Raw genomic sequence first — 17,286 nt, forward strand, 5'->3', positions numbered from 1 at the left:
CTCGTCCCACTCACACTCTCTGTCAGAGCGCGGCGTTGACAACCACTGGCCACTGATCAGCCCACTTTGCACGGGTCGCGTCTCCATGCTAGACTGCTGAAAAAGGAGCTCTGTCCCTCACATTTTCTTTTACTTGCAAGTCAAGCATCTGACTGAAAGCAGCAAGCCCGTCCACGGCAACAAAAGCACAAGAAGTCAAAAAAACCTCCAAGTGATTTTCTAGGCTCATCACTGTCTGCACAATGTCTGGAGAAGACGCACCTGCTCAGCAGCAAAACGCCGTGGACCAAAAGCAGGAAACCAAACCTACCGAGGAGCCCAAAACCGAGCCACCCAAGACGGAGTCCCCACCCGCTGCCGCCGCAGAGGCAGCGGCCACCCCGGCGGCGACCACCGAGAAGGTCCCTGAAGAGGAGACCTTCACCTACCGCGCTCTGGTGCTCACCGGCTACGGGGGGTATGATAAAGTCAAGCTGCAGGTGAAGAAAGGCAAGCCGACACTCAAGGCTGGTGAGGTCCTGGTTCGGGTCAAGGCATGCGGACTGAACTTCGCCGACTTGATGGCCAGACAGGGGCTGTACGACCGGCTGCCGTCCCCGCCGGTTACCCCGGGAATGGAGTGCTCCGGGGTGGTGGAGGCTGTAGGGGAGGAAGTAACAGACAGAAAAGTAAGCACAAACTAGCTGTTGCCTTTTCTTTCTTTTACTGTGTCATATAAAAAAACTTGCTGTGCTTGTTTTAATGTTTTGGTGATATGTATTTCATTCAGTTTGGGGCCGAACTGTTACATCTGGGCATGGGCGTGTCAGGCTTTTCTCCCTTCACTGGAAAAAAGTAGCGGTCGGGTTTCCATTTCCACGATTAAATTAATTTAACGTCATCAATCGATTGCAGGGCAATTCATCCAAAATACGGGGATAATATAAATCGGCTTTTTGGTTTAATATTGAGCTAATGTGGTTTCACATCCATTCATTCACTTCTGCGTAGAAAGCAGATGGCACTTGTTGTCTTAACGTGAAAAGCAATAAAGCATGTCAGTGTGCTCATGTTGATTTTTCATCTCTTTTGAAGAAGCCAAAAGTGTGTTAATGAGGCAAGTTGTGCACAATGCGGCCAACAGAGGCGTCGCCCCTCTTGTCTCCCCGGTTTTCGAATTGCGCTACCAGTGCGCACTTAGATTGAGCAACTTCAAGTACAAACTAGTTGCTGAGATTGAGAAGGATTCTCTGTTCACACCAAACATTCATGTTGAAAGTCTAAATCTATATAAACACATGTAATCTGTGGGATGCCTTCCATCCTTGCTGCACCTACGCTATGCTGCGCTTTGATGTGCGCCATGGTGCGGCGTGTTGCGTCAAGTTAGCTGGAGACACCGTGGACAAGACCGGAAATGAGTGTGTTCTGCCTTCAGAATTAAAGCTACTAACGCGTTCATGTGTTTATTAGCCTATCATATTTTGTTAAGAAAAAGAAGGAAGCAATTAGGTGTAAGAAAACGAGCACTTTTGATGGAAAATTATTTAAAAGAGTGGCTAATGGGTATACAAACATGGCTCTACTTGCAAAATGTTAGGCTAATTAATAGGCATTTTATTTTGGAGAATATGGAACGCTGTCACAGTAAATATTATGACTTGACACCGGTGGCGGAGACCGAAGTCACCGACGCCTTTTGTTACCGGGAGCGACGATGGCGCACACACGAATGGAAAGGGCGAGGCGCGACGCAACAGACAGCATGGTGTGAGAAACTGAATCAGTCGCACTATGTTCCAACAGATATCGAATCATATGTCCTGTGCTCAGAGATCTCTTTAACCCAGTGTTTCAACATCAAAAGTTCAAACCAGTGCGCTCTCAGACAATTAAGTAAATTAAACAGAATATTGAAGCCCCTTCCACCTTGATTGTCATCCACAAAGAACGATGCGTTGTGATGGCAGCAGGATTATTGGTGTCTGTCTTAAATTGCACGATGAGCCATATGAATCTATGTCTTGTCTCCTAGCAGCATGGCATCACCACGGTAACGCCTTTTAAAGGTTTTTAAACAAAAAAAAAAAAGAACCCAAGCGTTACAAAGCAGCCAATGATGACTCACGCTGCTTGTTGTACTAGTACCAGATTTTCTCACATCGTCCAGTTAATATCTGTGGACAACACCATGTGATGCAAGTGCAGAATCAGTCCATCTGACAGGGAGTGGCACATATGTCTGTAAGGTGTGGATCCCTAGATGGATGGCTAATCTATTGCAGGATAACAGTAATAGGGTTAATTAAATGATTGGTGATGGGTGAACTTACAGCAGCCAGACATCATAGAAAGCGAAGACCCCTGTGTTTCAAGAATACTTCATTGCTCCTTTCCACATTGTCAGGGATGTTGATTTGATTTAAAGGTCACAAAGCACACATAGAAACACACAGCCTATCGATACGCTCCTACATCCCCTTGCGGCCTTTAGCTTATAGAATTAGGAGACAATCTTCCTAATGGATAGAGATCACTGCAATCTTTTGGCAGCTGACTCACATGGAATGTGCTGACCCCTGATGGCACAGAATTTTTGGGAGGCTCATCACCCACTGCTGCATTATTTGTCTGCCCTGTATCTCTCCCAGATAGACATATGCACACAAAGACATTCAACAGTGGGAGTGTCTGAGTGTCTTTCTTCCCATATATAATACATAAAGGCAATAAATTTATTGCTTCTTAATTAAATAAAGTAAGATAAACAGTGGTTAAGTAGAGTGCAATCCGTTTTATTTCATATTTCCAAAACATTGATATAGCATATTAGATATGCAATGCTTTAGGTTAATTTCTGAAATGCATGAGAACTGCTTTAAAATACAGAAAACTGTGTACAGTAGTGTTTTTGAGTCTTTTTAATGCTTCTACACTTTCTCCCCCCTTTGGCGAGTGCAAAGACTCGTGGGATTCTAAATTTCTCACTTCAAAGCATGACTTTAAAAGTGTTGTTGTGTTTAAACAGGTGGTTTTGTATTTAGACTCTGTTGCCGGTGTGTGAATGGGTTTTTGGTGTTTGTCTGGCCAAAGAGAGAGTTAAGGTTTATCTAGCTATGGGCCACCCTGACTAAGACACCCATAGCAATTAATGACATCTGGTCAGGATTCATCTTCAGGAAGTTTGTTAAAATGCTGAATAGGACAGTATTCACATACACATGTGGTGCAAGAAGTAGGGGAATTGCAAGAACACTGATGTCCTGTTATAAGAAACTTAAGTAAGGAAATGCAGCAAGGACATGTAATTATTCATTAAAGTAATAAACTGTGAAGTTATAGTTTAGAGCTCTCAGCTCTTTATTGTAGTTTACTAAAATTCTTGAAGTATAGATAAAGGCTATTAAACATTTTTAGATTATGTTCAAAGATTAAGCAATATTTGTTTTGAAACTCAAATCAGTACATGGATCAAACAGTCCCGTACGCTGGTTTTTCCTCTATCTTGACCTCCTTTTATTGATTTTTTTTCTCCTCCATTGTCTATCAGTAACTTTCCCTTCAAAGAACTATAAGTTGACTGAAGTATTACAGGAGTTGAGTCACCTGAAATAACCCTAGCAAGCAAATGTGGGGAAAAGTAAAACACTGAGTAAGATCAGAAAAATCATGAATCACCCTGAAGCTCCCGTGACACTAAACATCAGCGTTTTTTTTTTTAATGTTTTGTTTTTTGTTTGTTTTTTTTACATCAGACCAGCTTTAAAAATGTTCTCCCTCGGTGAGGATCTCGCCCATATGTTCTCAATTATCTCCCTGGCCCACATTGTCAGTCTGGTATTTCCTCCATCAATCCTCCCCTGCCTTTATCTATAGCTTTTTTTCCTTTCATATAAGCTCTTAATTCTGTCTATGACCGCTGGGCTATCGGCGACTTGCTCTGTCGTGCTGCCTTCACTTATTCTGGCCTTGTAACAGTTGCTGGCTTTCTAAAGAACAGCTTTCTCTATTGTCTTCTTGAGCTTGTAACGCGTGCTTTCCTTTCTCTTCTGGAAATTTCTAAAGGTGAACAACTAGACTTTCTTAATTCATCTGAGGGGAAAAAAGATGATGGATAAAATATAGAGATGCAGCAAATGAGTGCAAAAAGCAAAAAACAGCTTGCAGACCATCACGTAGTTTGCTGGATGGGAGCTGGGTGTGGCCTTAACACCATACAAACTCCATGTTGAACCTAACGCCTACTGATGCAGCAGAAATATGTATGCTTTAATTTTATTCACAGGAGTCACAAGAGCTGTGTGGGTGTTATGTTTAGCCTTTATCTTTCGCCTGAACCTGACTTTGTTCAACCTTTCTTTTTTTTAAACTTGATAATTTTTTTGCCTACATCATCAAAGCTCCAAGCCACAAAGCAGCTGACTAGGAGGCTTGCATACCCCAAAATTGAATCACTATCTGATTAAGTCCATTCATATACAATGTCTTTGTTCAAGGTGCCTGCACTCCTCACCCTAACTACATCTGATGCAGCATGAAGGCAGAGAGAGGAAGTGCAAGAAGAGGCTATGCGTTTGTCACACTGTGAAGATGTTGTAACAGAAGTGTCACAAGGCTGGTTTATTTGGCCTTGAATGTTCCTACGCAGCTTCTGTGTGACTGACAGTAACTCACATGCTTTACATGGGCATGGAAGAATGGCTGCAAATGCATTTGTGAGTCATGTTTGTTTCCTGTAAACGCCTGAACTCCCCCGCGTATCGATTTGTACCACACTGCACCCCCAATTAAATCACAGAGGTTGATGAATTTGAAGATCCCAGCGGTAAGAAAAGACAAGGAGATGGAAATGTGAGAGAGCTGTCAGCAAGCCAAGGGAAGTAGCCCGTGGTAAAAAAGTGATAGTATACTCTGAAATATACCAAATGACTCAGCCTTTAGACAGAAAGATGAGGGTATGAAAAGAGAGAGAGATCTCTCTAATTGGAATGGATAGACAGCGAGGCGCATGGCTCCCTCCAGACCATTAGAGAAGCCCGGGTGGAGAGGGTTTGTTCCCAGGAGGCGAGAGCTTGTCTTATGCTCAGCCATGGGGAAGAATCTGGCAGGGACTGTGATGGGTGGAGAGAAGCCAGGGGAGAAGATGGGCCCCATTGTCCTGTCTCACTGATGAGGAAGAGGTGATACGGGACACTCCTCACAAGGGAAAGAAGAAAAAGGATGGTTAAGACAGAAAGAGACAACGGAGGATGAAGAACTGGTGATGAAAGAGGGGATGTCAAAGAAGTCACAGACAGGATGAGACGCGGGACTGGAGAAGGGGAAGGAAGACATTCTATAGTTATAAGAGGAAAAGGAGTCAGGAAGTGAAAGAGAAAGAAGGGAAGAGAAAAAGTGGGGAGAGTGGAAACGAGGTGGGAGGGTGAGCTATGTCAGGAGCTGTGGTTAGGGGGGAGGAAGAAAACAGGAAAAGATTTATAATGCTACAGTTGTCGTTGTTTCTTGTGTCCCTCGACTAAGTTCTCCTGATTGGTTAGTTAGCCCGCTGGGGGAGGGGGTAATATCATGGCTAATTGTGGCTTTTGCGAATTGGAGGATCCTGCTTTGATAAGGATAGTCTGAGAGCGGTAAAAGGACAAGATGGTGATTAGGATATGAAACACACATTGCACCTGGGACCAAAGTTGTTCTAAACCAGTACACTGGCAAAATTATTAAATGCTTCTCACATGTTTTCTCATATTAAGAGCCAAGAGGGCACTTATGATGTAGTGATTGTTTGGTTTTTTCCCCTTCTTGAGTGTTATTTCCTGATCGCATTTAATACTTTAATTCTTTCTCATGTTTTAATACGATGCATGTTGGTTTTTAAAGCTAACAAAATCTTCGTGCAAGCAGTTAACAACTTCAAATCTTTTTTTTCTTCTTTTTCTTTAACTGCATCACTGTTTTTCTTCCTTTATAAACTCGGCGCAGCTCTAGTTACTATTCTTATTCTGCTCTAGTTTATCGCTTTCCTTCTTTGCTTCCACACTTTAAAAGCAAAGTGTTTGAGTTTGGTGACCGAGGTGGCCGCATGTTTGTGTGTGTTGCTATAAGATAAAAATAAACCTTAGTCTAATTATTTCTGTTCTGTGGATTGCATCATTCACACTGCACTAAGGACTATGAGACAAAGATAGCAGGAGATGAACAGACCAGCGCCTCCAGCAGTGAAATGGGTTCATCTCAAGAACTCAGTCGGTTAAAGTATTGCAGAATTTAGACCTTATTTAAGAAAATTGTTTAAAAATCTGTTATACATACATTATTGTAATGTGTCACTCTGCAGTTGATACAATATTGACCCAGAGACAGAAAGGAGAGGTTTTTCCCTGGCTTACATCATTGTAAGGTGGTCCACGGGATTCAGATATATTTTAGTGGGAAACAGATATCTTACTGATTTTCCAGTGCTTTAGGACTTTGGTGTCAATCTTTTTTGTCAGGTGGGATGAACTCAAAAATCCCCTCATCGACACTACTCATCAATAATGCGAATGTGTTCAATTAAATGAATTTTAAATGGGATCTTATTTTAATTCTGCATGTTCCAGTCATTTGTAGAGCTGCAAGTTGCACTGGAAAACTTGTAACCATTTCAGTGATTTATCCATTCATTTTAGCCTACATTCCATTCATCTATACCTTTAGTTTGCTGTTTAAAGTATTGTCCATGATGCTAATTCACTCACTTGTTTTCTCTGCATCCATAATCTCTAATTATTTTTAATGCAGATTCGTTAAGAAAATAAATTGTTCACGTGTTAACTTAATATGTGCATGTAATGTAATCAGACCGTCTATAATAACTATTCATTTACCCCCTAACAAGCTCTGGCCCCCGGGTTACAAGAACTGAATTTACAATTTCTTTCCACCCATGTCTTGCTGTGCTCTTTGTTTCAGGTTGGTGATAAGGTTATGGTGCTGAACCGCTTTGGGCTGTGGCAGGAGGTAGCAGTGGTGCCAGCAAACCACACCTTCCTAATCCCAGAGGGGATGAGTTTTGAGGAGGCAGCAGCCCTGCCTGTCAACTACATCACCGCCTACATGATGCTGTTTGACTTTGGCAACCTGCGACCCAACCAGAGCGTGCTCGTCCATGCGGCTGCAGGTAAAAACTAAGCAGAAACCAGTTTTCAAAAATATAGAGAAATTTTTATGCCCATGTGGAACACACAGACTCCTTGTTTTCTGCTAGGCATAGGTTGAAGATACATTGATAAAAGGGATTGTTACTTCAACCACTGTGCTTGCAGCTTTGAATAATTGCCTGCATTCCAAAAAGGTCATATGTAAATAAATGTAATCCTACAGCTATTTGTCAGTTTCATCTTAGTTTGCACCATCTCTGTGATTGTGAACTGTGTTTATATCAACCTCTTTAATAGAGTTAAAGAGACCATTTTACAGTTCATCAGAAGAACACAAATCAAAGATACAAAGCTGGTATTACAGACTAAAGAAAACACCCTTTGGCACTTTCACTTCTTGACTTTCTCCTTCTCTGCGTGCCCTGTTTATGCATTTTTCTTTATGAATTATAGCCAATGGAAAAGGTCCCAGACTTCATCTGTATGAGATATGGCTCAGTGTTTTACTCTCTCTAGGACTCCACTAATATAAGAGCACCTGCCACCTGGAGTGTAAACGGTCAACGTTCAGAGCGAGTGGGTGGGAGGGAGAGAGATGGGGATTGAGGGAGTAAAAGCACCTGTTTTGGGGTGTGATCCACAAAGCTTGAGAGCATTTAATTGCTCTGTTTACACAATCAGGCCAGCTGGAGAGAACTGAAGAACACTAGCCAAAATAAGACGCTCTCTCATTCTCCCTTCCCCTTTTCTGCTGTCTACCACTGCACATTTCTCACTTTTTGTCTTATTCCCACTTTAATTGTGTAGAGGGAGCAAGAAAGGGGTCCCTCAGCTTTGGGAGCAGTTTGTGGGTGAGGATTGCTAAGAAACCTGACTGCCAGGTGAATGCATCCCTTGACATTAACACTGAAAAAAGAATGAATTTGTAAACTAAACTGCGATATGCCCCGAGCTGAATGACAGCTAACGTGCTCATAGTTGTGGAACTGGTGGTCTACAGAGGAATCCCAAATGTTTGCATTAATCATATCATCTAGTTGATGCAATTCATCCCTGTGAATACAAAAACCATATGGCCCAAGGGTTCCTGTGCAGAGTGTGTTGTCGATGAGAGGAATGCTGTGTGGTGTGGTGTAAGACACATTTCCCTGCTGGTTTGGTTGATGCGGCATCTCTGGTTTCTCAGGGCAGGCTGCCAATCCTGGCTCGCCAGCTGTCCGGACATCAGGATTGTAAAAGCACATTGCTGAGGCTATGACAAAAATATTTGCTGAACAGTCTTGCCAGTGCTCTGTCATTCCTTGCATGTGTAAATAATCATTGCAAATAGTGTACGTCCTGCTGCACCGCTCTAAAAGCTAGCAGTGTGTATATTAGTAGTGCCTTTTCTGAATAAGGTGTTAGAGCGTGAGAGCTGCGTGCATCCTTCTCTTAACATCATCATCGGCTGCGTGGCTCAAAGTGCGTGTGTGTGTGCGTGTGTGTGTGCGTGCGCGCGCGCGTGTGTGTGTGTGTGTGTGCGTGTCCCACCCTGAGTCTGTCAAAATTGTTCCTGATGTTCTCTGATTAGTGTGATCAAAGGTGTCTGCTGTGACAGGGTCAAAGAGAGATGGGGGTGGGGTAAGACTGAGTGTCTACAGACCTATCTGCGCTGTTCTTTCAAGTCTGTTTTCCAATAACAAGAAGGAGATTAAAGCCAGGGGTGCTTATGTTCCTTACAAAATGTATTCCACCATTCCAGTGCAACTGGTTATTTCAAATTAAGACCTAACAGGCTTGTCTTTCAACCATCAATGGAAACCGGAGTAACCAAGAGAACTCTCACAGACACAGGGAGAACACACAAACACCATGCAAAAAGCCACAAGCCAGCAGGCTTATGGATTCAAACACAGGACCTTCTTGCTGTGAGGTAACCGTGCAAACCACGGCACCGCTGTGCTCTTCCGCTCAGACAGTAATGAAACTGAACAATTTGCTGTATGTAAGTGTGCGGAAGCTGAAATTTCTGGCCCAGAGTAAGAGAGACAAGCTTTTTGAATACGCACTATTTTTATAAATATATAAAAAATAAAAAGTGGTATCAAAAGTATGCTAGTACATATTAGTCTAAAGCCTTTTACTAAATGAAAGTTTAGCTTGCACAAAAAGACTTGTTGCTTTTATGTCATTCATGTTATTGTAAATGAAATTTCTATAATTTCTGACAGAAAAAGAAAGTGATCTGATGATCATGGGAAACTTTCAGTACTTTCTAACATGTTTATAGACAAAACAATTACCACTTTGTTTTTAGATAATAAACAACTTAACTGCTAACACAGGCATTGCTTCTAGCTTTATAGTAAAGTAATCTAAGGCGATGGTTCCCTTTTTTGGCTAACACTGAAGCAATGTTTACCTGTGACCCCTTTTTGCAGTCCATGATTAAGCACATCACATGATTGAGTTCTGAGCACATCACAACTCAAATATCCCTGGTTTCATTTTGACATGGAGGGGGCAGGGGTTATGACTCTTAGTTGGACTTTCCATATTGTTCATACTCACAAGGCACTCTTATTATGTGTAGTAACTTTGAGAAGATTTATCTTTTATAACATCATTTGTTAGTGCTGGTGTTTGTTATCATCTGTTTCCACAGGTAAAATTAATCGATATGCAATTCCAAGGTACATGCATCTTTTATCCTATGAAGTTATGACACAATAGTGAGTTACAGCTAAACCTTTCTCACAGCTCCACCCATTTGACTAGCATAAATAGGCAAAGGGATTTACATTAGACTGTCTCAAAATTTTGCAATTGCTGGGTGCATGTGGAAGTGCACCCAAACAAACAACACTGATCTTGTGTGTAAGACATGTCTGCATAACACCACGTTCTTGCAACATTTGTTTATGTTGAGCAAAGATAATATAGTGAGCTTTAAGATGAGATTAACTGGGCCACATAACCCAGGAGTAGCACAGGCAGTGATTGGTTTTTCAACCTCAGTGACAAAGTACAGTTGTAACTACGATATAAACTGGTTATTTTTTCTTTTTATTGAAGGCCAAGATCGACAGCTTTTTACCACATAGACTCTCTGTTTGAGTAATTTTCTTCATTCCTCACCTTCATGTCTTTCTAGTAAATTCTTTGACTCTGACTGACTGTTTTTCTTTCTTTTTTTTTTTCTTATAAGAATCTAATCCGCTAATTAATCGCTTTGGAAAATGATTAATTAAATTATATTTAAAGCGTCCCTGAAGGTCCTAAAACCTTTAGTTGAACAATAATTCCTAATAATGAACATCTAATCATATCATTTTTGACAGATTTGGGAGTTTTTCTTATATAAAGGTTACTAACATTGATGTATATCATAGTTTGGATAAGAAGAATAAAATGCAAAAAAAAATCTTTAAGTCAGGGGACAAGTAGCAGAGTCCTGGAAGACCAACAGAAGAGGGATCTCCTCTTCTAGAATGGATTTACAATATATAGAAAATTATGTCATTAAAAAAAAGTTGGTCCCTTTCAAGAAATAATCTGGCTCTTAAATGGTTAACTTGTAATTGTTCCACTTTATTTTAAGACCTGATGAATGAGCTGAAGAAATACTGGTAGGTATACTGGTAGGTTTGTATACTTTCGGATGGAGGAATTTTTTATGCTATTCTAACTCACTATATGTTTATTATAATGACATGAGGGTCATTCTAATTGTTAAACTGTGCATGTGAAATTTCACAGAATCCATCCATTCTCAGCTTCTTATCCTTTTCGGGGTGGCGGGGGAGATGGAGCCTATCCCAGCTATCTTGGACGAGAGGCTGGGCACACCCTGGACAGGTCGCTAGTCTGTCGCAGGGCTAACACACAGATGCAGACAACCATTTAGACTCACATTCACATCTATGGGCAATTTAGAGTTTCCAATTAACTTATCCCCACTAATTGCATGTCTTTGAAAGAAAAAGACATCCAAGTAACCGGAGTAACCAGAGAGAACCCATGTGAACATGGGGAGAACATGCAAACTCCACACAGAAAGACCCTGGCCTGATGGTGGAGCTGAACTCAGGACCTTCTTGCTGTGAGGCAACATTGCTAACCACCGTGCCACCATATTTCAAGATTTAAAGATCGTATGAAACTGAAGTAAAGGTTACCGGTAATGTCAGAAATAATAACATAACCCTTCGCAGCTGGTTGCTTTGAATCAGTGGCTTCTAAAAAAAATTTGCCAGGTCTCACTTCAAAAGCTGGAAAAAAGTTCACACCACACATGTCAAAAAGTTTTATCATTCTGTAGAAATAAAAAGGATTCAACAAGTATTTCAGTGTAATGAAGGCCAGCACTTATTTTTTTATATTTTGGCCTCTATTTTCCCTATAAAAATAATTTATTCATTAGTTTTACTCCAAATTTCTCCCAGGTCATTTTCAACCTCATTTTGTGAAAAGTTGCATTAATGGTGGTGATAAATTTTAATACTCTTGCTGATGGAAAGCAGTGACAGATGTTCATGGGAATAACCTGCTGAACTCTGTTGTGAGCGTCTTCAGGGATGGATGCTTTTGTGTCTCCATGTTTTCTGGTAATGTCACATCAGCATGAAGAGCAACATTTCCTCAAATGTATGGTGACCTTAACCCATCAGGATCAGGTGACCAGATAGGAATGCCTGCCTGGTGTTTAGACTCTGTCTGTCAGTCAGGCCTTTATGTGCATGTAAGTAAACTCTGGTGAATAGTCCTCAGCTGCTTCTCTCGTGGGTCCGCTCCTGTCCTTTCTCTCCAAACAATGGCTTTTTGTATTTCCTCCCATCGTGCCTCTCTACTCCACTGCGTTTCACATCTGCATCCTCCGTTGTCCTCCTCCGCCTCCGGCACTCCGTGACCTCTGCTCCCTCTGCTTGACCTCTCCATATCCGTGCTCTAGTCTTCGTCATCGGGGAACGTACGCACGTTTCCCCTTTTGTTTTCCCCAGAGGGCTTGGGTGGGGACGAAGTTTAGCGGCATTAGGATGCATCTCGTGGGTTTTTCACTGTACCCAGCCAACTGCCTTTCCTCTGACCTCTCCCTGAACTGGCCCTAATGTTTATGAACCCTGGCCAGTCGTCGCCCCCCCCCCACCACACCCACACTACACATTCCTGCATACATATGGGGCTCCACTGCTTCCAAACATGACGTCTACCTCTGTTTTATTTATGACTGACTGCGGTCCAGCATTAGGTGTCACGCATTGTGTTGGAGATGTAGAATGCATAATAAGAATTAGGTGGCGCTGTAGGGGAGGATTCTGCTTCTGTGCTTCAGCCATGTCCCCCATGAATGCCTGGATTTCCAGCTCAATCTTTCACTGCTTAAAAAGAAAATACTCTGCACACTAATAGCACTGTAAGGTGCTTTCGTCTCCATCATATGTTATCAATTATCTCGGCTCATAAAGTTTGAGGTTCGTGTTTTGGATTTTATTTTTCTCAGCGACCAATTATGGTGGCTGCTGCAGCTGCATCTTCCTGGAGTGTATAGGATAGCCTTACGCCAGGGTTACACTGAGGATTAGCTGGCAAGAGTTGAAGTGAGAGGCTTCCAGCTGCTGTATGTTGGTGAAATACACTCTTGACTGTGATGGGGGACAGCAGTCACAGCTGAGGAGTTAAATCCTTGTTAATGGTAATCTGTAGAGCTGATGGTCCTGGAAGTAATTTCTACTCATGTAAATTTCAGCTTGAAAGCATGCTTTTAATCTCCATTGCGCCGTGTGAATTGTGAAAGCAATAATGAAACAACTGAAAGTTTCTTAGACCATTTTTTACCTTTGAATCCCTCATGCCTCTGCAAACAACTAATGTGAAGGGATGTTATTTTTAACTGCTTTCATACTTGTCCTGCTTTAGAAGCAGCTGTCGGACAGTTCTCTACATAGCACATTGAAAGGACTTGGGGAACTTGGGTATCTGAAATAATTACAACTTTTCCTTTTTTGTGGGGGGGGTTCTATATGCACCTCAGTATTGCAAGTGTACTGTCAGTGATCTCTGAATGCTTAGTGAGTGAAACAGGTGGCTGGATCTCTCGGGTTTGGTAAATGAGAACCATATCCTGGTATAGATCTTCATGACTGCTGTCAAACCTTCAGGCAATGCCTAAGGCATATGTGTAAGCCACCAGTGCGCAGTTGACTGCAGATAGGACTGGCAAAATGTGTGTTGTTGTTTTTTTTGGTTTTTTTTGTTTTGGGTTTTTTTGGGGGGGATGTTGTATGATTCCAAGAAAGATTCTTATTTCAGTGTAATTTCTCCTCCCAGGACTCCCTCACAGATTACTGTTCTCATTAATTATTTACCAGCTAACAAAGTCCCTTGCTGTTTAAGCATTAGCTCATGCGTACTTACATCTCTGGCTCTCACAGATTTGTTGCTCCTTGGAGTGATTACAAAAGTCTGTGTCTTTATAAATGATTTCCCTTCCTCTTCTTTCCAGTCTGTGTGCACAGGAGGTCGTACCCTAGTTTAGCAAATGCTAATTCACTCTGACCACTAAGCGGGAATCTGGGCTGCGTGGTTGAACCGTCTCTGCGTTCCCTGGGCCTGGCATTGCCGGCAGGCAGATCAGCTGCACAGATAGGAAAGAGAAACCAGGGCAACCTCCAACCTAACCCACCAATCACGTTGCTTGTTCGCGCTCTCATTGCTGTAGCCGTTGACAAATGACCCCATCTACCCTCATCCCAACCACCACATACAGTCACAGGTGTATGTGAAACCTTTTTCAGGACACCTGTTTGTGTGATCGTATCTGTATCTGTGTGGCAAAACAGAATAAGTGCACACCAGCTTGTGTTTCATTTTGCGACAAGAAAAGAAGGTTATGTCTATACCTTTACATGCATATTATTATTTGGTCTGTGCTGTGACTGTTTTTGTTAGTGCTACGTGAGAATCATTACTCAGGAAATTACAGGGGCCACCATCACATATGTGCAAGGGATGTTTTTTTGTTGTTTTTTTTTAAATTCACTCACAGTAACTAAAAGTGGATTTCCTGTATGAAACACAGAATTTCAACATTAGAGAGAGCACATTAAACTGCTCTTCAAGCCCACAGTGCAAGTACACACACTAGAACAGTCATTCCAGAAAACACAGTTTGTATAATGTAGTATAATACCTCAAAAGTACACATTAACAACAGCCAGCCACAGCTCCTTTTGTCATTACAGGAGTTGTATCTGAAGTCAATTATAGAGCTGAAAAGAACAGCAAGAATCTCAACAAGTTTATTTGGTTCAACTTGTTGAGATTGTAACCCTGCCATGGTGACTCTGGGTAACAAGAGATTCCTGTATTTCATTCTTTGTTAGCCACTAATGATAGGTTAAGGAGGACATGAGTCCTTCTGTGAAGAAATCCCAGAAAAAGAAACAAGGACCAGGGACTAGTCATCTTCTGGTGTTGACAGTAACCGTACGGCCTCCATCCGTCCCCATACTAACACCTGAAATCACAGACTGACTCATACAATTGAGTAACACCGTGACGTGTAAGATGATCTTCATTTGGGCAAGTAACACAAAACGCTGACAAGGATATGGCTTTAAAGTTGATTGACGCTCGACGTGGATATTTCATTTATTTTTATAAATCTGAAAAATATTTCTCATGTCCCCACCCTCCCCTGCTGGTGAACTCTGGGTGTGGAGCAATAATAGTGGCCTCAGTGTCAGTTTGGATTCCACTGTGTTTTGGGGAAAATTCCTCTTCACTCCTAACTCATATTGTGGAAGCCAAGTGCAATTTGTGCCAGAATGTTAGAATGTACGGATTCAGGGAAAGACAAAAACCCTACTGTTTATCCAGCTTCTCCGGAGAGGGAGAGGGAAGAACACAACAGATAGGTGGATGCTTTTTGACATTTCCTAATCGCCGAGTGTAAACAATTCAATTGAATCTTCAGGAGAAGAAATGTAATTAGCAACAAAAATGTACTTAAGCTGCTTTTTGCTTCCCTGAGCAAATGGATCAGTGTTTGTGGCTGGTTCTAAATTAACATGAATTCACACTCTGCTCCTGCCAAGAAACATTATTTTAGTTAAAAGAAATAGATATAAAGGGAAGACTTATAATTCAGGAACACAAGCAAAAGCACTAGGTTAATAAGAGGTTAATATTTTAATCTTGGCATATTTGTGAAGATTAGCAGATACCAGCAGCCATTAAGAGCTGTTCAAAGCTATGGCCCCGCTCCTCTCTCCTTTGTGATCTGTGCATGTATCAATGTGTGTGTCCGTGTGTGTCTGTGTGTGTGTATTTGCGAATCGAGATGGGGTGCAATAAGGGGTTCTGGCACAGCTCAGGAGTCTTGTGATGGAGGATCAGGAGTTTGTTCTCATGGGATTCAGAAACAGGTACCGTTCTCCTCATTGGCCACAATGTTTCTTTGACTGGAAACATTTGTAACCAGCCAATATGAACTAATTTTGTCTTCTCTCGTTATCAAAATATGGGTGTACAATATCATTAAAACAGACACTTATTGCTACGTTTTCCCCTCACTATGTATTACTGCAACAGAAGGGGAAAAAGCCATTGACTAAAAACAGCTCTTAAACCTCCCACATGACAGGCGATGCATATTCAACAATTTCTCACTTTGTCTGCCTTCCCCTCTACCTCACGCAAACTGTTGCGTGTGCACTAGTGCAAAAACTCAAGTCAAGCAGGCATGTTTGCGCTGTGTTCGAATGTGTGGAAACATGCATGCAGCTTTGTGATGAACTGTTTGTTATCACATATTAATTATAACGTAAGATATGATACTAATGACAAACTTGCCCAAAGCAAGAGCAGTTATTGAAACAAAATGGCTCCCTCTGCTCAGTCATTGTCGGCAATTTGGCCGAGGTTTCCTTGGCAACGCAAACTTGGTTTCTCACTGAGGACAAGGAGAGACGGTGCTGTTATAACGCAGCCGTGACGGCACTCACATCCAACAGCAACAGCCTCGATTTTGTTTTCTCGTTAGTTGTACCCTCGGTGTCAGCAGGCGTGATTATAGTAACGAAGAGCGGCTGATTCATCTCTCCTGGACTCGGGCTCTTACATCAACAAAACAACACAGAATACATTTCTTTCTTTACACTGAAATGAAGGTTTGTGAAGGAAGCAAATTAAAATGATTTGGATTTGTCTTTACAAGTTTTTTGACCCTTTTTTGAACCCTGTGAAAGATTCAAATCTAACAGAAAATGAGATCAGAATCATTGCTGTGAACCATGAAGTGTTTGTTTTAAGTCTTTTGAACTGACTAAAGGAATTATTGTGATTTTAAATATGCCGTTCGCTGTAACTACTTTTTTTTTTTTTTTTTTTCTTTAAAAGACGCTCCTTGAATGATTTTGGTGACTGTGTATCAAAAAACAGTTTATTGTTCACTTTCATTTTTACTTCATGTCCAGCAGCAAGAGCTTTGATTCTCATACCCTTCAATAACGTTGGTGTCAGTAGGCTTGATAACACCAATGCAGAGTGATTGATTCACCTCTCCTGGTCGAAGGCTGTCAAATTAAAATCACAAAATAAAAAGAATTTCTTGTCGTCACATTGAAAATAAGGCTTTTGAAGCAGTTGAATTTTAAAAAATTCGGCTTTTATTTCCTGGTTCTTTCTCCTCTATAACACATTTTAGTTACAAAACTTTCATTTATTTTTAACACGGGAGTAAAAGCAAACCATTTTATTTTTCATGCTGGTAAGAGAATGGGGCCTAATCCTATCATTAAATCTTGGTTCAGTTTATTTATTTTTTGCTGTTTTTATGCAATAGTGCATCCGCAGAGAGGAACTGCTGAGACGTTGCTCTGAAAAGACTGGTTCACTGGCTCAGAATAATCTTTACGTTTATATGAAGGGACTAGAGGTGCATCAGTGTCATCTGATGCACAACATTCGCTCTGTGCATCACAAAAGAAACGAAAATTCCAACGTTATCGAAAGCACTGAAAACAACACATCCCACGGCATGTTCAAAACACTTTGCTACTGTGTGCATTTTATCACTGTATGTAAAGATAACTTATTGACAACAATCAATTCCACAAGTCTAATCTTTTGCACAAGGGCAATCAAATGTGTGCTTCTCATGCATGTCTCTGTCTTCCTGTCTTTAAGATGA

At 41.4% G+C, this 17,286-nt stretch overlaps 1 protein-coding gene across 1 annotated transcript in view; it reads left to right on the forward strand.

The window, feature by feature from the left end:
- The window catches only part of vat1 (vesicle amine transport 1), a 32,890-nt gene continuing 15,604 nt past the window's right edge, over window positions 1–17,286 (forward strand). The window contains exons 1-2 of the mRNA XM_085271862.1: window positions 1–668; window positions 6,928–7,135. Coding sequence (XP_085127988.1) covers window positions 243–668; window positions 6,928–7,135 — 634 coding nt within the window. The 5' untranslated portion in view covers window positions 1–242. The remainder of the gene's footprint in view (window positions 669–6,927; window positions 7,136–17,286) is intronic.

The sequence above is a fragment of the Mchenga conophoros genome, linkage group LG4 (assembly GCF_057382185.1).
Source record: "Mchenga conophoros isolate Kocher_MC1m ecotype Shallow Benthic linkage group LG4, M_conophoros_male_GT1.1, whole genome shotgun sequence".
Classification (NCBI taxonomy): domain Eukaryota; kingdom Metazoa; phylum Chordata; class Actinopteri; order Cichliformes; family Cichlidae; genus Mchenga; species Mchenga conophoros.